The sequence below is a fragment of the Oncorhynchus mykiss genome, chromosome 14, assembly GCF_057628025.1.
Source record: "Oncorhynchus mykiss isolate SJ-2025 chromosome 14, ASM5762802v1, whole genome shotgun sequence".
NCBI lineage: Eukaryota > Metazoa > Chordata > Actinopteri > Salmoniformes > Salmonidae > Oncorhynchus > Oncorhynchus mykiss.
Window position 1 is genome coordinate 43,410,291 of NC_143035.1, and position 25,721 is coordinate 43,436,011.

General features: G+C 40.7%; 1 protein-coding gene across 2 annotated transcripts; it reads left to right on the forward strand.

Moving 5' to 3' along the window:
- Positions 1 to 918: 918 nt before the first annotated feature.
- On the forward strand, positions 919 to 9,709 carry hmgn6 (high mobility group nucleosome binding domain 6). Of its 2 annotated transcripts, none has more exons than XM_036943617.2 (6): positions 919 to 1,866; positions 2,806 to 2,835; positions 2,973 to 3,002; positions 6,211 to 6,264; positions 7,407 to 7,532; positions 8,691 to 9,709. In XM_036943617.2, exons 1-6 carry the CDS (start codon positions 1,852 to 1,854, stop codon positions 8,736 to 8,738), a joined length of 303 nt encoding a protein of 100 aa, XP_036799512.1. In that variant the 5' UTR covers positions 919 to 1,851; the 3' UTR covers positions 8,739 to 9,709. The 2 variants fall into 2 exon arrangements, with proteins under 2 accessions (XP_036799512.1, XP_036799513.1); XM_036943618.2 differs by having other exon boundaries at positions 2,809 to 2,835.
- The last annotated feature ends 16,012 nt before the right edge of the window (positions 9,710 to 25,721 follow it).

The following is a 25,721-nucleotide window of genomic DNA, read 5'->3' on the forward strand; positions in this document are numbered from 1 at the left end:
TGAACAGTGCAGGTGGTGGGCTCGTGAGTTGTGCTCCAATTCTACTGGGGATAGCTTCATTTGTGACCTACGTACAAATTAGAATTGTGCAATAGCAGAGCATAAGAGTTGCCACATCAATGTTACACTGAATAAATAGTTAAGTTACTAGTTATTGTTATTAGTTATATTCCATTATAATATTATATTCCAATTAATATTGTTTTTATGAATTAAAAACAACTATTGAAAACCTTTATCTTCTGAATGTCATTTTAAAGACTGCTGGGATTTAACATCTCGCATTATTCAAATAATATTTAGTGCAATTGTACATAATGGAAAACACATGTTTACATTGCCAAAGCAAGTGAAATAGATAATAAACAATAAAAAATTAACTTTGAACATTACACTTACAGAAGTTCCAAAATAATAAGGACATTTCAAATGTCATGTTAGGTATATATATATATATATATATATATATATATATATATACAGTGTTGTAACGATGTGCAAATAGCTAAAGTACAAAAGGGAAAATAAATAAACATAAATATAGGTTGTATTTGCAGTGGTGTTATTTCACTCCCTCACTTGTTGAATCATGTCTCCGTGACTTAATCAGTGGCAAAAAGTCGACCACGGACTCGATAGCCTAAAAGCGTGGATATCGAGTCAGGAACTGTAACTTTCAAGAGAGATGAATATAACCTTCTAGTCCTAGTCTGTCCAGTCAATGTGATGTCTATTTTCACAGTCTGACTTAATTCAACGTTCAGCTCCATTTTGTGACTGAATGCAACAATGTATCAAGAAGTAGCAGGGTTGTATCCATTAGAATGACGTCATAATAGAACCCAGTTATAGTTGGTTGCAATGTCGCACCAGGTGACGGTCAAAGGGCGTCTCAGAGCGCCCTCCCGTGGCATACATGAAACACTGCATCCCCACTACAATACCGGTACATCTGGCCCTTTTGGGATTTTAGTCCAGGTTGAGATAATGGCTGTGAATTACAATAGCTAATAGAAGTACGTAATGCAAGGCTAGTTGGTCACATTTGAAGGTGATCATTCATATTCCGCCCTTTCTATCTCTATTCGGTGTGTCTGACTAGATAAGAGAGGAAGACTGAGGATGTTTTGGTGAGGTGTGCCGTCTGTCCTCGGCCGCCAGGGGTGCAGGGAGAACTGCTCATTCATTCACACTGGGCTTTGTAGCTGAAGCCACCTACAGGCGCCCGGACGATGCGACGTAAACGTTCCCTCTCCTCAGATTAATTTAGAAAAGCCGACAAACAAAAATGTGTCGAGCTAGAAGGGCGCCATGTTGGCCACAAACACGAAGCCAAATGTTAATGTATTTTCCGCCTTGTTTTGGGCAGAAGTTATAATGGTGGAGTAGAGACAGTCGTTTTATGATGCTGGGAATAGAGGGGGATTATTTTATGAGTTTCATTGAAATAAGACTATAAATTAAACGCAACCTCTAGACCCTATCAAATCATGTTATCTGTTCGCAGGGGCACCTACTAATCAAGCGCTCGATATTATTTCATGGTGATTTTTTTCTTTTTTCCTTCCCTCGCTTTGCTAGAAGCACTTCGCGCGTAAAGAACATCACCGGTTCCCAAATTCTCCGTGTTCTGCAGCTGCGAATAGCGCTCCGTAATTGGCGGAGAGCACATCAATCCTGCGTTTAGCCGCACCCCTCCCCCCATTCAGCCAGTCTGGTGGCTGTTCCTGTGTGTTTACTACACGGACCAGGCAGCAGCAGACACTTGGCTTCACATGCACCTAACTCACAACAGCTAGCTAGCTAAACACTTTATAGTTCCATCTGAAAGACAATCTCCAAGAATCCAACATGCCCAAGAGAAAGGTACGTAGTTTGGTGACTATTTAGAGAGGATTGTGAAACAAGAAAAGCAGGCAGCTATTGATGGCTTGCAAATGAATGTGGAGCGCCATCCCCTCCAACGATTACTTAATTATAAACATATTTCTTTGGGGAATTGACGGCATTTATTTGAAGGGTATGTTAAAAAAAATATATTTTTTAAATGTTTAAATTCATATTTTTCTGATCGCTTGCGGGCTTAAAAGTCTGGCGACCGGCGGTCGCTGTCCTTTGAGAAGCCAGAAGTCTCTCTCTGTCTCCATGTAGTTAAAGCACAACCAGCAGCCATGCTTTGCAGCCCAAGTCTTCCTCTCTTCTTCGACCTACCGAACAGAAACGCTTCAGTTACCGCCATTTTCCCCTCAATCCGCCCAAAATTACCTCGAGAATTCGCTTTAGTATCTATAGTTTCAATTCTGATCGTTAAAAGATGCAGTCGTCGTCTTATTTCGATACAAATGTATATTTTTTGTCTTTGTTCATGGTCCCAGGTGGCTGCAGTGTCGTGTCTCTACCGCCGGGCGGCGCTGCGGAGGCTTAACTCTGCTCCTCCCTCTTGCTTATTCCGTCCCGCGCGAGTTTTCAAATCCTGCCTGAGCTCATAGAAAGAAGAGAGAGATGGAGAGAGTGGAGAAAGAGAGACAGATACTTTAGGACCCCAACTTTCAGTGTTACTGGTCCCAAAACATATAAACTGTTAACAAAACTCAAATATTACATTACACTTCCATCTAATGGGTCTAAAAACAAGTTTATTTTAACATTATCTATGACATTTTTACTTTTTTCTTGAAATTTAAAAGTTATCTGGGGTCTTCCCTGACAGTTCATAAATGTGTAATTTGAGTCACCGTAGACTGTTGCCTGCTCTTATAGAGAAGTGTTTTCGTGATAAAAGTTGTTTTTGTTGTTTGTCCTCAGCAGGGAGCCGCTGGGGACGTCAAGGAAGAGGTGAGACTGAGACAGACTCAACACTGTGACCTCAACTACAACCCATCACTTATAATTACTATTCTTTATCAGCTCCGTTTCAACATAGTTGGTCTCTGACAGTGTGTGCGTTGACATGTTTTCTCTTCCTGTTGCAGCCCCAGAGGAGATCCGCCCGGTTATCAGCGGTGAGACCAGCTACGATACAGACATTATATACTACCTTATGACGCATCATATAACCTATACACCAGTTTTTACACATTTATAACCTCTTATTGCAGCTTAAAGCACATTTATAGACTATAATTAAGCGTACAACACATCAAATACCAATATACCACCTTATAACACATCATACAACCACTATATGACAAATAACACAACCTCAGCTACAATCACCATACAATCATTACACACGTATTCTCTATATATACCACCTTATAACACATCATACACCCACTATATGACAAATAACACAACCTCAGCTACAATCACCATACAATCATTACACACGTATTCTCTATATATACCACCTTATAACACATCATACAACCACTATATGACAAATAACACAACCTCAGCTACAATCACCATACAATCATTACACACGTATTCTCTATATATACCACCTTATAACACATCATACAACCACTATATGACAAATAACACAACCTCAGCTACAATCACCATACAATCATTACACACGTATTCTCTATATATACCACCTTATAACACATCATACAACCACTATATGACAAATAACACAACCTCAGCTACAATCACCATACAATCATTACACACGTATTCTCTATATATACCACCTTATAACACATCATACAACCACTATATGACAAATAACACAACCTCAGCTACAATCACCATACAATCATTACACACGTATTCTCTATATATACCACCTTATAACACATCATACAACCACTATATGACAAATAACACAACCTCAGCTACAATCACCATACAATCATTACACACGTATTCTCTATATATACCACCTTATAACACATCATACAACCACTATATGACAAATAACACAACCTCAGCTACAATCACCATACAATCATTACACACGTATTCTCTATATATACCACCTTATAACACATCATACAACCACTATATGACAAATAACACAACCTCAGCTACAATCACCATACAATCATTACACACGTATTCTCTATATATACCACCTTATAACACATCATACAACCACTATATGACAAATAACACAACCTCAGCTACAATCACCATACAATCATTACACACGTATTCTCTATATATACCACCTTATAACACATCATACAACCACTATATGACAAATAACACAACCTCAGCTACAATCACCATACAATCATTACACACGTATTCTCTATATATACCACCTTATAACACATCATACAACCACTATATGACAAATAACACAACCTCAGCTACAATCACCATACAATCATTACACACGTATTCTCTATATATAGCAGGTAATTACACGCGTATTGTCTCTATATACCAGGTAATTACACATGTATTACACATGTATTTTCTCTATATATAGCAGGTAATTACACATGTATTACACGCGTATTGTCTCTATATAGCAGGTAATTACACACGTATTACTATATACAGCAGGTAATTACACATGTATTGTCTCTATATAGCAGGAAATTACACATGTATTGTCTCTATATACCAGGTAATTACACATGTATTACACATGTATTTTCTCTATATAGCAGGAAATTACACATGTATTGTCTCTATATACCAGGTAATTACACACGTATTACTATATACAGCAGGTAATTACACATGTATTACACATGTATTGTCTCTATATAGCAGGTAATTACACATGTATTGTCTCTATATACCAGGTAATTACACACGTATTACTATATACAGCAGGTAATTACACATGTATTACACATGTATTTTCTCTATATATAGCAGGTAATTACACATGTATTACACGCGTATTGTCTCTATATAGCAGGTAATTACACATGTATTGTCTCTATATACCAGGTAATTACACACGTATTACTATATACAGCAGGTAATTACACATGTATTACACATGTATTTTCTCTATATATAGCAGGTAATTACACATGTATTACACGCGTATTGTCTCTATATAGCAGGTAATTACACACGTATTACTATATACAGCAGGTAATTACACATGTATTGTCTCTATATAGCAGGAAATTACACATGTATTGTCTCTATATATAGCAGGTAATTACACATGTATTACACATGTATTGTCTCTATATAGCAGGTAATTACACATGTATTGTCTCTATATATAGCAGGTAATTACACATGTATTACACGCGTATTGTCTCTATATAGCAGGTAATTACACACGTATTACTATATACAGCAGGTAATTACACATGTATTGTCTCTATATAGCAGGAAATTACACATGTATTGTCTCTATATATAGCAGGTAATTACACATGTATTACACATGTATTGTCTCTATATAGCAGGTAATTACACATGTATTGTCTCTATATACCAGGTAATTACACACGTATTACTATATACAGCAGGTAATTACACATGCTAAATTAAACTTCGCTCCAACAGCATGTACACCTTGATAACATCTGCTACAATAACTAGACCATATTATTAGACATGTTTTATAACTATATTCCAGGTTATTACACAAACTGATACACCTAATTACGCGTCTATTAGCTATGTAAAAGATTATAACACCTTTATAACCTCTGCTACAATACTACAGTATTCCACATACACCATACACTACACTTATCTAATTAGCTAATTACACATGTATTACATATTTAGCAGGTTACATAACTCCTAACCAGTTTATAAATCATGCAACCAGTTAGTAAAGTCCCACTGAAGCCCTAGCTCCTGTTGGTCAGTAGATCTGAAGCCCTAGCATCTATTGGTCAGTAGATCTGAAGCCCTAGCATCTATTGGTCAGTAGATCTGAAGCGCTAGCACCTATTGGTCAGTAGATCTGAAGCCCTAGCTCCTATTGGTCAGTAGATCTGAAGCCCTAGCATCTATTGGTCAGTAGATCTGAAGTCCTAGAATCTATTGGTCAGTAGATCTGAAGCCCTAGCTCCTATTGGTCAGTAGATCTGAAGCCCTAGCTCCTATTGGTCAGTAGATCTGAAGCCCTAGCTCCTATTGGTCAGTAGATCTGAAGCCCTAGCATCTATTGGTCAGTAGATCTGAAACCCTAGCATCTATTGGTCAGTAGATCTGAAGCCCTAGCTCCTATTGGTCAGTAGATCTGAAGCCTTAGCACCTATTGGTCAGTAGAACTAGGAATGATCAGTGGTTGTAGAACACATGAGACTGATGTTTGTTCTCTCTCTCCAGAAACCAGCCCCAGCCAAGACTGAACCCAAGGCCAAGAAGGAGAAACCAGCAAAGGTACGAGAACAGAACTACAAACCCCAGGGCTGCACACAACGTCACTTCAAACTCAAGAACCATCAAACAGAACAAAAGACTAGAACATCGCATTACAGAACTACAAACCCCAGAATCATCACAAAAACATAACTACAAACCCCCCTCTCCAGAAAGAGAAGGCATACATATGAACATAGTATACAGTGCCTTTGGAGAGAGTGTTCAGAGTGTTGTTAAGTTACAGCCTTATTCTAAAATGGGCACAAAAATACATACATCCTCATCAATCTACACACAATACCCCATAATGATAAAGTAAAAACAGGTTTTTAGATTTTTTGCAAATGTTTTAGAGCTGGCCGCCCGGCCAAACTGAGCAATAGGGGGAGAAGGGTCTTGATCAGGGAGGTGACCAAGAACCCGATGGTCACTCTGACAGAGCTCCAGAGTTCCTCTTTGGAGATGGGAGAACCTTCCAGAAGGACAACCATCTCTGCAGCACTCCACCAAGCAGGCCTTTATGGTAGAGTGACCAGACGGAAGCCACTCCTCAGTAAAAGGCACCTAAAGACTCTGACCATGAAAAAACAAGATTCTCTGGTCTGATGAAACCAAGCTTGAAGTCTTTGGCCTGAATGCCAAGTGTCACATCTGGAAGAAACCTGGCACCATCCCTATGGTGAAGCATGGTGGTGGAAGCATCATGTTGTTGGGTTGTTTTTCAACGGCAGGGACTGGGAGAGTAGTCAGGATCGAGGGAAAGGTGAATGGCGCAAAGTACGGAGAGATCCTTGATGAAAATCTGCTCCAGAGCGCTCAGGACATCAGACTGGGGAGAAGGTTCACCTTCCAATAGGACAACGACCCTAAGCACACAGCCAAGACAACGCAGGAGTGGCTAAGGGACAAGTCTATGAATCTCCTTGAGTGGCCCAGCCAGAGCCCGGACTTGGAACCAATCGAACATCTCTGGAGAAAATGTATAAAAAACAGTTTTTGCTTTGTCAATATGGGGTTTTGTGCGGGGCCACTCAAAAAAAACAGATTTAATCCATTTTAGAATAAGGCTGTAACCTAAAATGTGGAAAAAGTCAAGGGGTCTGAATACTTTCCGAAGGCTCTGTAGATAATGTCTGTCACCCCCCCCCCCCCCCACCCAGAAAGAGAAGGCTGTGAATGACAAGAAGGAGGAGAAGAAAACTAAGAAGGCAGCAGCGAAGGAGAACGCAGAGGCTGAAGCTGCTGAGGAGAACCACTCTGAGAACGGAGATGCCAAGACCAACCAGGTAATATACATTACTATACTGGACATTTTTAACCTTTGAGTCATTTAGCAGTTGCTCTTATCCAGAGCGACTTACAGTTGTGAGTGCGCACATTTTCATACTGGTCCCCCGTGGGAATCGAACCCACAACCCTGGTGTTGCCATGCTCTAAGAGCAAAGGAAGACTACAGTACTATATACTACTGTACTGTAGACTACTGCACTGTAGACTACAGTACTATATACTACTCTACTGTAGACTACAGTACTATAGACTACTATACTGTAGACTACTATACTATATACTACTATACTGTAGACTACTATATACTACTCTACAGTGCACTACTATACTATATACTACTCTACAGTGCACTACTATCCTATATACTACTGTACTGTGCACTACTATACTGTACACTACTGTACTGTGCACTACTATTCACCACTATACTGTACACGACTACACTACTACAGTATATACTACTATAATATACACTACTATAAACTACTGTACGGTATACTACTGTACTGTGCACTACTATTCACCACTATACTGTACACGACTATACACTACTACAGTATATACTACTATAAACTCCTATACTGTACACTACTATACTATGGGCTCCCGAGTGGCGCAGCGGTCTAAGGCACTGCATCTCAGTGCTAGAGACGTCACTACAGACCCTGGTTTGATTCCAGGCTGTATCACAGCCGGCTGTGATTGGGAATCCCGTAGGGCGGCGCACAATTGGCCCGGCGTTGTTAGGGTTTGGCCGGGGTAGGCCGTCATTATAAATAATAACCACTTCATAACTGACTTGCTTGGTTAAATAAAAATACTACTATACTGTACATTACTATACATAAGACATGTCATAGGCAGACATTCAATGGTCATTAACAGGTATATTTGTATAAGACAGTCATTGCAGACATAAAGGATGGATCTAGAGACAGAGTCCTAGGAAGAACTAGAAAGACATCATGGACGGTAGAGGACATGAGGCTGGTCAGAAAGACATCATGGACTGTAGAGGACATGAGGCTGGTCAGAAAGGGACATTAGAAGACATTGGTCAGCTTGATGGCAGAGATAAACTCCTGTTTTAGGATGAGAAACTACCAACAGGAATGTCAGGTTGTTCTACTGACCTCTAACCTCTGACCCTGCAGATGGAGGATGCTCCCGAGGCGGAGAAGGAGGAAGCCAAGTCTGAGTAGCAACACTGCCGACCCCTGACCTCCGACCCCCCCCCCCCCCCCCCCAGCCTGCCCCAGTGTTCGTGGTCCCCCTCCAAGGCGTATTGTTAACAGAGGAATATTTTTATCAGTGATTTTATAAGTATACTATCTACTATCCGTACAGATTTTTAGCACAAAGCAAAGCTGAGTAATATAATGCAGATCTGCAGTGGTCATATCAACAAAGTATCTGCAGGCAAGATGAACACACTAAAATCTTTTTTAATTAAACAGCATTTCATGATTGTGTAGGAAGCAAAGCGCGTCCCGTCCCATAGTGAGTTGTGTGTTCCTGTGCCCCCCTCCTCCACAGTTGGTTCTCCTAGGGTTCTACCTTATTCCTGGATAATTAACTGTTTTGATCCCGTCTGTTATGTGCAGTGAGTTCCTTTTGCTTTGTCTAAATGTTCCTGTTTTTACATGAAACATGTTCTAAGCGTGTTGAAAGTGTGTTGTCCAATAAGGAAGAGGAAGAGAGAAATTCCGGGCACAGTGACATGCATGTCTCCTAGGCGACCCTGTAACAGTGACATGCATGTCTCCTAGGCGACCCTGTAACAGTGACATGCATGTCTCCTAGGCGACCCTGTAACAGTGACATGCATGTCTCCTAGGCAACCCTGTAACAGTGACATGCATGTCTCCTAGGTGACCCTGTAACAGTGACATGCATGTCTCCTAGGCAACCCTGTAACAGTGACATGCATGTCTCCTAGGCAACCCTGTAACAGTGACATGCATGTCTCCTAGGTGACCCTGTAACAGTGACATGCATGTCTCCTAGGTGACCCTGTAACAGCAGCCGTGTGTGCAACAGCTTTCCATCTTGCTGGTTTTCTAAACACACAGTTTTTTTTAGATAAGAGGTTCTCTGACGTGTGCAGGAGTCTCTGTCCCTCTGATGTTCTGGAATTCTCCAATAAAACGAGTCCTGTCAATTTTCCTCAAAACGCTGTTGAGTCTTTTACATCCTAGCCTGGGGTAGTTGGGTTTTAATTCAAATGTTATTCTGTGTGAAGGCTGTTATAGGTCTGTTGTGGCTTCACTCACAGGTGTGAAATTAGCTCTTGACTAATCCAGAAGGAAAACTTTTTTCAGGAACATTAATCCTACTCTGGGATTCTCCATTCTCATGCCTTTTCAAATCTAATTTTATTGGTCACATACACACATTTAGCAGATGTTATTGCGGGTGTAGTGAAATGCTTGGTTCTCCTAGGGTTCTGCCTTCGTCCTGGTTTATTAACTGTTCTCCTTGATGTGTGTTTAGTCCAGGACTAGGACCTACAGTGTTAATGTTAACCACATGTCTCCTCACAGCTGCTCTGTTAGGTAAAATGCTCAATGGCACTGTATAGACACAGAAAAGCCTGGGTCTCAGTTCTCAATGCATTTATAACATGACTACCTCTGAGAGAAATCTACCAATTAAAAAAAGAAGTGATACCTTTTGATAGAACCAATAAAAAGAGGGAAGGAAGAAAAGTATTGCATTGTAAAAGTATTGGAGGAGCTTCTTCTAAGAAGCAGGCTCCATTTTGTCTCTTGTTGTGGAGAGTTTAGTTATTTTTATGACCACTAGTTGTCAGCATTGTCCTGTATCCGCTGTGAAGGCAAGGTGAGTCTTATCTGCAGAGGGCTAAGAGTTGGTGTGACAGCAGGCTTCTGTTCCAATCAAGCAATGACACCTGATGCAACTGATCGTCAAATCCTGTTCATCAATGAGGAATGTATTACTTGTGTGATTGCTTGGCTGGAACAAAATCCTGCACCCACACTGACACAGCTGAGTTAGAATCAGGAACCCATATACATAGAATTACTAGTTGGGGAAGCTACTCTGAAAATATAGTTGACCAATTACTTCCCACTGGAGGAAGTTAAGCTATGCTAAAGCTACCCTTAAAGATGTACTATGCAGAAAGGGGCCATTTCCTGTACTATGCAGAAAGGGGCCATTTCCTGTACTATGCAAAAAGGGGCCATTTCCTGTACTATGCAAAAAAACATGCTAATAGTTCGCCTAATTTCAGTTTGACAAAACAAGCAGGTTTAGTGTAGAGAATCATTGTACCATCGAAACCGCTGTGAAATATTTGTTATTTATTTCACCTTAATTTAAATATCTTTTACATAACCAAAAATGTTTTGTTTGAAGCTGGTGTACAAAACTGAAAGTAAAAGACACACACAAAATTTAAGAACGGGACGCATAGAACTAGCGCACATAGACTAGCTTTCTTAGTGTCCAACAAGCTTTCTCTGCCCTTAACTTTGTTCTGAACACCTCCAAAACAAAGGTCATGTGGTTTGGTAAGAAGAATGCCCTTCTCCCCACAGGTGTTATTACTACCTCTGAGGGTTTAGAGCCTCATACAAGTACTTGGGAGTATGGCTAGACGGTACATTGTCCTTCTCTCAGCACATATCAAAGCTGCAGGCTAAAGTTAAATCTAGACTTGGTTTTCTCTATCGTAATTGAACCTCTCACCCCAGCTGCCAAACTAACCCTGATTCAGATGACCATCCTACACATGCTAGATTACGGAGACGTAATTTATAGATCGGCAGGTCAGGGTGCTCTCGAGCGGCTAGATGTTCTTTACCATTCGGCCATCAGATTGGCCACCAATGCTCCTTATAGGACACATCACTGCACTCTATACTCCTCTGTAAACTGGTCATCTCTGTATAACCGTCGCAAGACCCACTGGTTGATGCTTATTTATAAAACCCTCTTAGGCCTCACTCCCCCCTGAGATATCTACTGCAGCCCTCATCCTCCACATACAACACTTGTTCTGCCAGTCACATTCTGTTAAAGGTCCCTAAAACACACACCTCCCTGGGTCGCTCATCTTTTCAGTTCGCTGCAGCTAGCAATTGGAACGAACTGCAACAAACACTCAAACTGTGCAGTTTTATCTCAATCTCTTCATTAAAAGACTCAATCATGGACACTCTTACTGACAGTTGTGGCTGCTTTGCCTGATGTATTGTTGTCTCTACCTTCTTGTCCTTTGTGCTGTTTTCTGTGCCCAATAATGTTTGTACCATGTTGTATTGCTACCATGCTGTGTTGTCATTTTGTGTTACTGCCATGTGATGTTGTCTTAGAGAGACCTATGTAGTGCTGCTACCATGCTGTGTTTTCATGCGTTGCTGCCATATTGTGTTGTCATGCTATGTTGTTGTCTTTCGTCTCTCTTTATGTGGTGTTTTGGTCTCTCTTGTCGTGATGTGTGTTTTGTCCAATATTTTTTATTTTGAATCCCATCCCCCGTCCCCTCAGGAGGCCTTTTGGTAGGCCGTCATTGTAAATAAGAATTTGTTCTTTTATTTATTTATTTGATTTTACCTTTATTTAACTAGGCAAGTCAGTTAAGAACAAATTCTTATTTTCAATGACGGCCTAGGAACAGTGGGTTAACTGCCTGTTCGGGGGCAGAACGACAGATTTGTACCTTGTCAGCTCGGGGATTTGAACTTTCCGGTTACTAGTCCAACGCTCTAACCACTAGGCTACCCTGCCGCCCCAGTTCTTAACTGAGTTGCCTAGTTAAAGGTTAAATAAAATAATAATCAACACTAATTAATCTATGTTATGGGAAACCACTAGAGAATGACAATGACAACACTAATCCATCTATGTTATGGGAAACCACTAGAGAATGACAATGACAACACTAATCCATCTATGTTATGGGAAACCACTAGAGAATGACAATGACAACACTAATCCATCTATGTTATGGGAAACCACTAGAGAATGACAATGACAACACTAATTCATCTATGTTATGGGAAACCACTAGAGAACTTCAATAAGTGCATCGAGGACGTCGTCCCCACACTGACTGTACGTACATACCCCAACCAGAAGCCATGGAATACAGGCAACATTCACACTGAGCTAAAGGGTAGAGCTGCCGCTTTCAAGGTGCGGGACTCTAACCCGGAAGCTTACAAGAAATCCTACTATGCCCTCGGACGAACCATCAAACAGGCAAAGCGTCAATACAGGGCTAAGAGTGAATCATACTACACCGGCTCCGAAACTTGTCTTATGTGGCAGGGCTTGCAAACTATAACAGACTACAAAGGGAAGCACAGCTGTGAGCTGCCCAGTGACACATGCCTACCAGACGAGCTAAATCGCTTATATGCTCGCTTCGAGGCAAGCAACACTGAGGCATGCATGAGAGCATCAGCTGTTCCGGATGACTGTGTGATCACGCTCTCCGTAGCCGACGTAAGTAAGACCTTTAAACAGGTCGACATACACAAGGCTGCAGGGCCAGACGGATTACCAGGACGTGTGCTCCGGGCATGTGCTGACTACCTGGCAGGTGTTTTCACTGACATTTTCAACATGTCCCTGATTAAGTCTGTAATACCAACATGTTTTAAGCAGACCACCATAGTCCATATGCCCAAGAACACAAAGGCCACCTGCCTAAATGACTACAGACCTGTAGCACTCACGTCCGTTCTCTCTACTACCGCATGGCAAGTGGTGCCGGAGTGCCAAGTCTAGGACAAAAAGGCTTCTCAACAGTTTTTACCCCCAAGTCATAAGACTCCTGAACAGGTAATCAAATGGCTACCTGGACTATTTGCATTGTGTGCCCCCCCATCCCCTATTTTTACGCTGCTACTCTCTGTTTATCATATGTACATAGTCACTTTAACTGTACATTCATGTACATACTACCTCAATTGGGCCGACCAACCACTGCTCCCGCACATTGGCTAACTGGGTTATCTGCATTGTGTCCCACCCACCACCCCCTCTTTTACACTACTGCTACTCTCTGTTCATCATGTATGCATAGTCACTTTAACCATATCTACATGTACATACTTCCTCAATCAGCCTGACTAACCGGTGTCTGTATGTAGCCTCGCTACTTTTATAGCCTCGCTAGTGTATATAGCTAGATGGTTAGAGCCTGTAAGTAAGCACTTCACTGTAAGGTTTACACATGTTGTATTCGGCGCAAGTGACAAATAAACTTTGATTTGATTTGAACTGAAAGAAATTGATGGTGGCAAGGACAGCTCTTAACACACTGCTCTCTCAAAGAGCAGAAAAAAAGCTATTCAGTAATAGACAAATTATATGAGCATGGAAGTCTCTTGGCTAATCTATGAGCATGGTAATAAATATGGATGTCTCTTACCTAATGTGATTTGTCGTCACCTTAATCACAACTCTGTTGTGTGCGTTAAAGATGCATTAGGCAAACAATGTTTCTGTTCAAATGAGATTGGCAGCACGTTTATGACAGCTCAATCCTGAACATGCCAATGACTAGTATGGAAGTAGCTGAATCAATCGATGAATTACCCTCTGGAAACGCTTCAGGGCTGGATGGGTTTCCCCCAGAAATATTTAAAGTGTTTAAAAACTGCCTTGCCCCATAACTAACCAGAATGTATTCTCACTCACTCTTAGCGCAATCTCTACCTCCGACTGTCTCAATCTCTACCTCCGACTCATCAGACTGTCTCAATCTCTACCTCCGACTCATCAGACTGTCTCAATCTCTACCTCCGACTCATCAGACTGTCTCAATCTCTACCTCCCGACTCATCAGACTGTCTCAATCTCTACCTCCCGACTCATCAGACTGTCTCAATCTCTACCTCCCGACTCATCAGACTGTCTCAATCTCTACATCTGACTCATCAGACTGTCTCAATTACACTAATACCCAAAGAAAACAAAGACCCGGAAGAGCCTTCTTCCTATAGGCTAATTTCCCTATTGAATGTTGACAAGAAAATCCTTGCCAAGGTCTTAGCTAAAAGATTGGATTCTATTCTACCGTCCGTTATCGACCCAAACTGGACTGTCTTCTTTCATAGACGCCAATCAGAAACCAAGTGTGAACAGATCAGCTTGTCTGAAGCAACCTGACACAGGCGGGAGGCACACAATGAACCGACCAGAGGCAGTGGTTCCTTTTGTATTGTTTACTAAATGGGTCTTCTTTCACCTGACAAAATAACCAGTACAGGGGAACGTCCGACACTGAAACACCAGTGTAACAAAACAAATGAACATCAACTAAGCCGTTGACCAAAGGCCAAAAAGGGAAAGCAAAGCAACAAACGGGTACTCCTGAGACTGTAATTAATTTGCCAGAATTTTACATAATTATGACATAATTATTACATAACATTGAAGGTTGTGCAATGTAACAGCAATGTTTAGACTTATGGATGCCATCCGTTAGATAAAATACGGAACGGTTCTGTATTTCACTGAAAGATTAAACGTTTTGTTTTTGAAATTATAGTTTCCGGATTTGACCATATTAATGACCTAAGGCTAATATTTCTGTGTGTTTATTACATTCTAATTAAGTATATGATTTGATATTTGATAGAGCAGTCTGACTGAGCGGTGGTAGGCAGCAGCAGGCTCGTAAGCATTCATTCAAACACCACTTTCCTGCATTTTTCAGCAGCTCTTTGCTGTGCTTCGAGCATTGCGCTGTTTATGACTTCAAGCCTATCAACTCCAGAGATTAGGCTGGCAATACTACAGTGCCTATAAGAACATCCAATAGTCAAAGATATATGAAATACAAATGGTATAGAGAGAAATAGTCCTATAATTCCTATAATAACTACAACCTAAAACTTCTTAACTGGGAATATTGAAGACTCATGTTAAAAGGAACCACCAGCTTCCATATGTTCTCATGTTCTGAGCAAGGAACGTAAACGTTAGCTTACTTGCATAGCACATATTGCACTTTTACTTTCTTCTCCAACACTGTGTTTTTGCATTATTTAAACCAAATTGAACATGTTTCATTATTTATTTATGTATTATATTAAGTTAAAATAAAAGTGTTCATTCAGTATTGTTGTAATTGTCTTCATTACAAATATATATATAAAAATCGTCCGATTAATCGGTATCGGCGTTGAAAAATCATAAACGGTCGACCTCTAGTGGACACCCATTTAAATGAGTGGATTTGGCTATTTCAGTCACAACCGTTACTGACAGGTGTATAAAATCGAGCACACAGCCATACAATCTCCATAGACAAACATTGGCAGTAGAATGGCCTTATTGACGAGCTCAGTGACTTTCAACGTGGCACCGTCATAGGATGACACCTTTCCAACATCTCAGTTCTTCAAATGTCTGTCCTCAGATGAAAAACTCACTACCGATTTCCAAACTGCCTCAGGAAGCAACGTCAGCACAAGAACTGTTTGTCGGGAGTTTGGGTTTCCATGGCCGAGCAGCCGCACACAAGCCTAAGATCACCATGTGCAATGCCAAGCGTCGGTTAGAGTGGTGTAAAGCTCGCCGCCATTGGACTCTGGAGTAGTGGAAACGCGTTCTCTGGAGTGATGAATCACGCTTCACCATCTGGCAGTCCAATGGACGAATTTGGGTTTGGTGGATGCCAGGAGAACGCCACCTGTCCCAATGCATAGTGCCAACTGTAAAGTTTCGTGGAGGAGGAATAATGGTCTGGAGCGGTTTTTCATGGAACGAGCCCCTTAGTTCCAGTGGAGGGAAATCTTAACACTACAGAATACAATGACATTCTAGATGATTCTGGGCTTCCAACTTTGTGGGAAGGCCCTTTCCTGTTTCAGCATGACAATGTCCCCGTGCGAGGTCCATACAGTAATGATTTGTTGAGATTGGTGTGGAAGAACTTGACTGGCTTGCACAGAGCCCTGACCTCAATCCCATTGAACAGCTTTGAGATGAATTGGAACACCGACTGCGAGCCATGCCTCATCGCCCAACATCAGTACCTAACATCACTAATGCTCTTGTGTCTGATTGGAAGCAAGTCACCGCAGCAATGTTCCAACATCTAATGGAAAGCCTTCCCAGAAGTGGAGGCTGTTATAGCAGCAAAGGAGGGACCAACTCAATACTAATGGCCAAGATTTTGGAATTAGATGTTCGACAATCAGGTGTCAACATACTTTTGGTAATTTAGTGTATATGTTTTGACCATGACAGTTTACAAACTAAGGTAACACCAAGTAATTTAGCTTACGCAACTTATTCAACAGCCACACCATTTATTACCAGATTCAGCAGAGGTCTATAACTTTCAAATCTATAAAATGATCTTAGTTTAGAGATGTTCAGGGCCTGTTTTTTACTGGCCACCCTTCCCAAAACAGACTCCAACTCTTTCTTAGGGAATTCAGTGACTTCATTAGCTGTGGTTGCTGATCCGTATATGGTTGAAACATCAGCATACATGAAACACATGCATTGTTTAATGCCAGTGGCAGGTCATTGGTAAAAATAGAAAAGAGTAGAGGGCCTAAAGAGCTGCCCTGCGGTACCCCACACTTTACATGTTTGACATTAGAGAAGCTTCCATTAAATAAAATACTCTGAGTTTGTGGGAGCAAAAGGTACATATAGGGACAAACATAATACTATTGAGCAAAGAAAGAGGACACACTTAGAGTGCATTTGCCATTCTGGTAAAAACAGGAAACCAAGAAAAAACAGACGTAATGACCAAAGCCATAAAATGCATAAATGTTTAGGGTAAAATGCATTGTCTATTGTATAGGACAGGAAACCAAAGTAAGGCCATGAGAGCATAGGACAGCTGGACATACCAAGGTCAGAGGGACACACAAAGGAGGGGGTCAGCCAAATGACCAACGGATGGACTTTAGACCTAGGACATATATTTTTAGGACAGGAAGAGAAGAGACACATAGTCTACTAGTCCTAATAAGGACAGACATACCAAAGAACACACCAAGCTAAACATAAGGGGCCCATAGGATAAGATGGGCATGTGTTATTTTTGGTTAGAGCCTGTAAGTAAGCACTTCACTGTAAGGTTTACACATGTTGTATTCGGCGCAAGTGACAAATAAACTTTGATTTGATTTGAACTGAAAGAAATTGATGGTGGCAAGGACAGCTCTTAACACACTGCTCTCTCAAAGAGCAGAAAAAAAGCTATTCAGTAATAGACAAATTATATGAGCATGGAAGTCTCTTGGCTAATCTATGAGCATGGTAATAAATATGGATGTCTCTTACCTAATGTGATTTGTCGTCACCTTAATCACAACTCTGTTGTGTGCGTTAAAGATGCATTAGGCAAACAATGTTTCTGTTCATATGAGATTGGCAGCACATTTATGACAGCTCAATCCTGAACATGCCAATGACTAGTACGGAAGTAGCTGAATCAATCGATGAAGAGGTCCTGCCACCATTATAACTTAACTGAAAGCAGATATGGGCATTATTGGGCTTGAACAAGCAGGAAGCACAGATTGAAAGATAATGGTGGCAGATGGACTGAGGGAAGTAACTTAATTTGCATGTGGGATGGACTCATATGTTGTATGTGTATAAATACAGAGCCAGTGCTCTGGGAAAGTGTGTGTTCCGCGGACCATCTAGGCTTCTGATATGTTTGTATTAAAAGCCTATATTGAATTCACAAGTTCTTGTAAGTGTTATATTTTGTAACGATTTTCCACGACAAGTTCTATTAGATAGATAGGTCTGAATCCACGATATGGCAGAGGTTGAAAACCCTAAATCTGTAAACATGGGCCCCTCTTAGACGTCATCCTGACCAACCTGCCCTCTAAATGCACCTCTGCTGTCTTCAACCAGGATGTCAGCGATCACTGCCTCATTGCCTGCGTGTATCAAATGACCATCCCTCATCACTGTCAAACGCTCCCTAAATCACTTCAGCGAGCAGGCCTTTCGGAAGGATATGGACCTCATTCCGTCAGTAGAGGATGCCTGGTGATTCTTTAAAAGTGCTTTCCTCTCCATCTTAAATAAGCATGCCCCATTCAAAAAATGTAGAACTAAGAACAGATATAGCCATTGGTTTACCCCATACTTGTCTGCCCTTGACCAGCATAAAAACATACTGTGGTGTTCTGCACTAGCATTGAATACAGTAGCCCACGTGATATGCAACTTTTCAGGGAAGTCAGGAACCAATATACTCAGTCAGTTAGGAAAGCAAAGGCTAGCTTTTTGCAAGTAGAAATTTGCTTCCTGTAGCACTAATTCCAAAATGTTTTGGGACACTGTAAAGTCCATGGAGAATAAGAGCACCTCCTCCCAGCTGCCCACTGCACTGAGGATAGGAAACACTGTCACCACCGATAAATCTACGATAATTGATCATTTCAATAAGCATTTTTCCACAGCTGGCCATGCTTTCCACCTGGCTACCCCTAACCTGGCCAACAACTCATCACCCCCTGCACCAACTTTGGACACTGTGCTAAAAAACCTCAAAACGAGCTTCAATTTCATACAACACTCCTTCCGTAGCCTCCAACTTCTTTTAAATGCTAGTAAAACTAAGTGCATGCCCTTCAACCGATTACTGCCCGCACCCTCCCGCCCGACTAGCATCACTACTCTGGACGGTTCTGACCTAGAATATGTGAACAACTACAAATACCTAGGTGTCTGGTTAGACTGTAAACTCTCCTTCCAGACTGACATTAACCTCTAGCGTCGCGCAATCCCGTATCCGGAAGCGTAATCATAGCCTCAAGCTCATTACCATAACGCAACGTTAACTATTCATGAAAATCACAAATGAAATTAAATAAATATATTGGCTCACAAGCTTAGCCTTTTGTTAACAACACTGTCATCTCAGATTTTCAAAATATGCTTTTCAACCATAGCTACACAAGCATTTGTGTAAGAGTATTGATAGCTAGCATAGTATTAAGCCTAGCATTCAGCAGGCAACATTTTCACAAAAACAAGAAAAGCATTCAAATAAAAGAATTTACCTTTGAAGAACTTCGGATGTTTTCAATGAGGAGACTCTCAGTTAGATAGCAAATGTTCAGTTTTTCCTAAAATATTATTTGTGTAGGAGAAATCGGTCCGTTTTGTTCATCACGTTTGGCTAAGAAAAAACCCTGAAAATTCAGTCATTACAACGCCAAACTTTTTTTCAAAATTAACTCCATAATATCGACAGAAACATGGCAAACATTGTTTAGAATCAATCCTCAATGTGTTTTTCACATATCTATTCGATGATAAATCACTCGTGGCAGTTGGGTTTCTCCTCGGAAGCAAATGGTAAAATACACGCAGCTGGAGATTACGCAATAATTGCAACGGGGGACACCAAGCGAGCACCTGGTAAATGTAGTCTCTTATGGTCAATCTTCCAATGATATGCCTGCAAATACGTCACAATGCTGCAGACACCTTGGGGAAATGACAGAAAGTGTAAGCTCATTCCTGGCGCATTCACAGCCATATAAGGAGACATTGGAACAAAGCGCATTCAAAATCTGGGGCATTTCCTGTTTGAAATTTCATCTTGGTTTCGCCTGTAGCATCAGTTCTGTGGCACTCACAGATAATATTTTTGCAGATTTGGAAACGCCAGAGTGTTTTCTTTCCAAAGCTGTCAATTATATGCATAGTCGAGCATCTTTTCGTGACAAAATATCTTGTTTAAAACGGGAATGTTTTTTTATCCAAAAATTAAAAGAGCGCCCCCTATATCGAAGACGTTTTAAGCATCTCCAATCCAAAGTTAAATCTAGAATCGGCTCCCTATTTTGCACAAAGCCTCCTTCACTCATGCCGCCAAACATACCCTCATAAAACTGACTATCCTACCGATCCTTGGCAATGTCATTTATAAAATAGCACCCAACACTCTACTCAGAAAACTGGATATAGTCTATCACAGTGCCATCCGTTTTATCACCAAAGCCCCATATACAGGTACAACCCAACACTGCAGCTTGTATGCTCTCGGTGGCTGGCCCTCACTACATATCTGTTGCCAAACCAACTGACTCCAGGTCATCTAAAAGTTTTTGCTTGGTAAAGTCCCACCTTATCTCAGCTCACTGGTCACCATAGCAACACCCACCCATAGCACACGCTCCAGCAGGTATATTGCACTGGTCACTTCCAAAGCCAACACTTCCTTTGGCCGCCTTTCCTTCCAGTTCTCTGCTGCCAATGACTGGAACGAATTGCAAAAATCTCTGAAGCTAGAGTCTTATATCTCCCTCTCTAACTTTAAATATCAGCTGTCACAGCAGCTTGCCGATCACCGTACCTGCACACAGCCAATCTGTAAATAGCACACCCAACTACCTCATCCCCATATTATTTCTTACCCTCTTGCTCTTTTGCACCCCAGTATCTCTACTTGCACATCATCATCTGCACATCTATCACTCCAGTATTAATGCTAAGTTGTAATTATTTTCGCCTCTAGGGCCTATTTATTGCCTACCTCTCTACTCTTCTACATTTGCACACTCCTTTTATTTTCTATTGTGTTATTGACTGTACGTTTGTTTATGTGTAACTCTGTGTTGTTGTTTTTGTCGCAGTGCTTTGCTTTCTCTTGGCCAGGTCGCAGTTGTAAATGAGAACTTCCTTCCTGGTTAAATAAAGGTGAAATAAAAAATAAAAAGCCATAACACATACGTTTTCTCAACACCAGGTTATGGTCAATATCAAATATCAAAGGCTGCACTGAAATCTAACATTACAGCTCCCACAATCTTCTAATTATCCATTTCTTTCAATCAGTCATCAGTCACTTGTGTCAGTGCAGTACATGTTGAGTGCCCTTCTCTATAATCATTCTGAAAGTCTGTTGTTCATTTGTTTACAGAGAAGTAGCATTGTATTTGGCCGAACATATATTTTTCCAACAGTTTGAGCTGGCAGCAAGCTGATAGGTCTGCTGTTAGAAACTGTAAAGACCGCTTTACCGCTCTTAGGTAGCGGAATTACTTTGGCTTCCCTCCAGGCCTGAGGACAAAAACTTTCCTCTAGGCTCAGATTAAAGATATGACAGATAGGAGTGGCTATAGAGTCAGCTACCATCCTCAGCAGCTTTCCATCTAAGTTATCAATGCCAGGAGGTTTGTCATTATTGATAGATAACAATAATTTTTCCACCTCTCCACACTAACTTTACGAAATTCAAACTTGCAATTATTTTCTTTCATTATTTGTTTTCTTTTTTTTTTACATTAGTACAATGGCTCACCGGTCGTTGTTGGCAATTCCTGCATAAGTTTTCCCACTTTGCCAATGAAGTAATCATTAAAATAATTGGCAACATCAAATGGATTTGTGATGAATAAGCCATCTGATTGGATGAAAGATGGAGATGAATTTGTCTTTACGCCCATCATTTCATTTAAAGTACTCCAAAGTTTTTTCCATTATATCATTTATCTTCATAATACAATTCTTTTTTTAAATTTTTTTGTTGAGTTTAGACACATAATTTCTCCATTTGCATTAAGTCAGCCAGTCAGATGTGCAGTCAGACTTATTAGGCAATCCTTTTGCCCCATCTCTTTCAGCCATACAGTTTTTCAATTCCTCATTAATAACACTTCTAATAGTAAGTTTCTTAACAGGTGTATGTTTATCAATAATTGATAGAAGCAATTTCATAAATGAATCAAGTGCAGCGTTTGGATACTCCTTATTAATCACATCAGACCAACAAATATTTTTAACATCCTCCACATAAAAGTCACAGGAAAATGTTATGTATGATGTCTTATGCATTATTTTAGGCCCAGCTTTTGGAACTTTGGCTTTCCTGGATATAGCCACTATATTGTGATCACTGCATCCAATGTGTACGGATACAGATTTATAATAAAGTTCTACAATATTAGTAAAAATGTGATGAATACATTTGGATGATCTTGTTCTTGTAGTGTTTGTAAACACCCTGGTAGGTTGATTAATAACCTGAACCATATTACAGGCACTGGTTACAGTGAGAAGCTTCCTCTTGAGCGGACAGCTTGATGAAAACCAGTCAACATTCAGGTCCCCAAGAAAGTAGACCTCTCTGTTTACATCACATACACTATCAAGCATTTCACACATTATTTAGATACTGACTGTTAGCACTTGGTGGCTTATAGCAACAACCTGAAAGAATAGACGTTAGATGAGGCAGATGAACCTGCAACCACCACACTTCAATAACACTTCACCTGAGATCTTCTCTAAGCATTACAGGGATATGGCTCTGAATATATACAGTAACACCTCCCCCATAAGCATTTCTGTCTCTTCTATAGATGTTATATCCTTGTATTACTACTGCTGTATCATCAAATTAATTATCTAAGTGAGTCTCAGAAATGGCTAATATATGAATGTTATTAATTTCATTAACCTTATTTCTAAGGCTACATATTGCTAAGGCTATGAGCCTGTCATAGCGGGTGTAAGCAATGTCCCCACACGCTCTGGCAGCTTTCATGGCTGGGATAAGATTCTTCCTCTTTTGGCACACAGCTTCAGGATAGTCCTTGTTGAGAAAGATATACGTTCCTCTCAAGTTCTTGGCTCTTTCCAGAACAGCTACCTTGTCCTTGAACCTCAGGAACTTGATCACTATCAGCCTGGGCCTATCACCTGGGTTGTTGGTGGGTTTTCCAGTCCTGTGGGTGCGCTCCACCTCTATCTTCCTGTGGTCCATTTCCATTACTTTCTCCTCAGTCTCCGTCCAGGTCTCATGTGGAGATTCTGCAATTCCATCTACATCCATGTTGTTTCGATTTGATTGTCCCTCGAGATAAACTGATTTCTCTGTCATTGTAATCGTGGATTCACACAACTGATGTACTCTCTCAATTACTTACAGATTGCTGTCATTTTACCGTTCTCCTGTTTAAACTCATTGAACTGACCATTGGAGAACTGCAAACGGTTATTCAAGTCCTGGACCTCTCTGGTCAGGTCACCTTAGATCTAGCTGGTCTGCCGTAATATTATTTGAGGCTGTAGATCTAACTGGTCTGCCGTAATATAACAGAGACAATAGATTTAGCTGGTCTGTCGTAATATAATAAATACAGTAGATGTAGCTGGTCTGTCATAATATAATAGAGATAATAGATTCAGCTGGTCTGTCATAAAATATTAGAGAAAGAAGAACTAGCTAAGCTGTCATAATATAGTAGAGACAGTAGATCTAGCTGGTCTGCCGTAATATAATAGAGACAGTAGATCGATTATTTTATTAGTTGACTCCACCAAAAGTGTTGGACACAACACTTTAAGTTATTTTCTTGTTGTTGTAGCAACTGTTTGTAGAACTCTTTTTGTTCATTTAAAATATCCTTCACCTGTGATAGAGAGACACCACTGTCCTCAACTGTACTTCCGCCGGCTTTGAACTTTGTCATGGTAACAACACAGGTTACGCTGTAATTCCTCTCAGTTCCAGACTGGGCAAGTCGACAACAACAACAACAAACAGCAGGGATCTAGACAGCTTCAAGCCTGGGACAATCTACTGCCCCAGCCACAATTGCTAACCGTGTCGCGGGCTGTGTTCAAGACCTTAAAGACCTAGTACTATTTTACATCAATAGCAGTCAATATTAATCCTCACCTTAATTCATTCTCATCTGAAAGTTGTACATTCTTGGTTATCTGCACGAACCCTGGCTAACAAGTTGAATCAGCAATACAAAATTGGGTTTAATTATTTATTTGCTAAATACCTAACTAATTACACAATTACACATACACATAATTAATCATACCTTGATTACAAATTACGTCATTAAGGAAAACGTCCCTAGCGGGCGGAACAGATATGACAGCTGGTTACACAAAAGAAAAGGGGCTGGGTTTGAGTGAAAGAGCGGGAAGACTGAGGGACACAGGGAGAAGCTGTGCTATTGTAAATACAGTATCTTTTGCATTCTAAATTACTGCCCATTTGGAAAAGGAAAATGCAATAAATATTTACTCTGAGCTGCGCTTCAGTAGGTTGGTGGTAGATGGAAGGCCGTGTTGCCCAACCAAGTCCTTTGTCCTTTGAAGAATGTCTCTGCTGGTAAATTGGATACGTTGTAGTAACGTTGTTGTGTGGTAGACGGGATACTCTGTCTGTTCCTTCCTAACCTGCGTTTGCAGCTGCTGTTGCTAACTCAACGGCTAGGAGGCATCACTTCTGTAGTGAATAAGAGTTCAAAGTTCATACCATTCGCAACCAACGCTCACGCTGATGTTGGCTTCGTTCTGTAGTTATTATCTGAACCATTCTGACATTGGACCGTCGTCCTCACATCCCCGGAACAGATGGTTATATTGTAGTCAAGGCTTTATATAGGAAGGGAGAGGAGGGCGTGTTTGAAAAGTTTTATAGCCCATGTCCCTTCACAGGGGCGGGCCACTGATTGAGCATTTTAGAATCTAAAATCACATTTCATCCCATCACGAATAATTTCATATTCAAACATTTAAATTGAACAACAATTCCATTTGAACTCTGATGTGTAGACTTTCCACTGTAGAGTTTATGTCATCTTATCATTGATGAGAATGTCTCAGATGACAACCGAACTGACATCATATTCATTAAGTACCACCGCAGATGTTCAATTGGTCGGATTACCAGAATATAGTTAATTTCCCCCCACCTTCTGATATTCCCAGAATCTCTATGTTAACCAAGGGGTTTTCAAATGTAACATCAATAGGGTAGAGAGAGGAAATAGGATGGAAGAGGTATTTATGACTGTCATGACGTTGGCCTGGGGGGTAGGTTTATGACAGTCATAAATACCTCCTCCCCCCTTTTCCCTCTCAATCATTACAGTTGCAATTTAAAATGACACTGACCATAGCTGAATCTTTTTTTTCAGCTCATGAAACATGGAGACCAACACTTTACATGTTGCGTTAATAATTTTGTTGTAGCCCAGTAGTTCAGGCTCTATCCTCATTATATGCGCCTCCCTTTAATCACAAATGACATCTACAAACATGTGACCAGTCCAGAACAAACTGAGATCAAGCTCTCTTTCCGTTAATTCAAAGTGCGTCACGGAATCACTTGGTGCACAGGAGAGATCTAGCGCACGCTATTATACCCGGGGATAAATAATCCTCAAAGTTCTGTC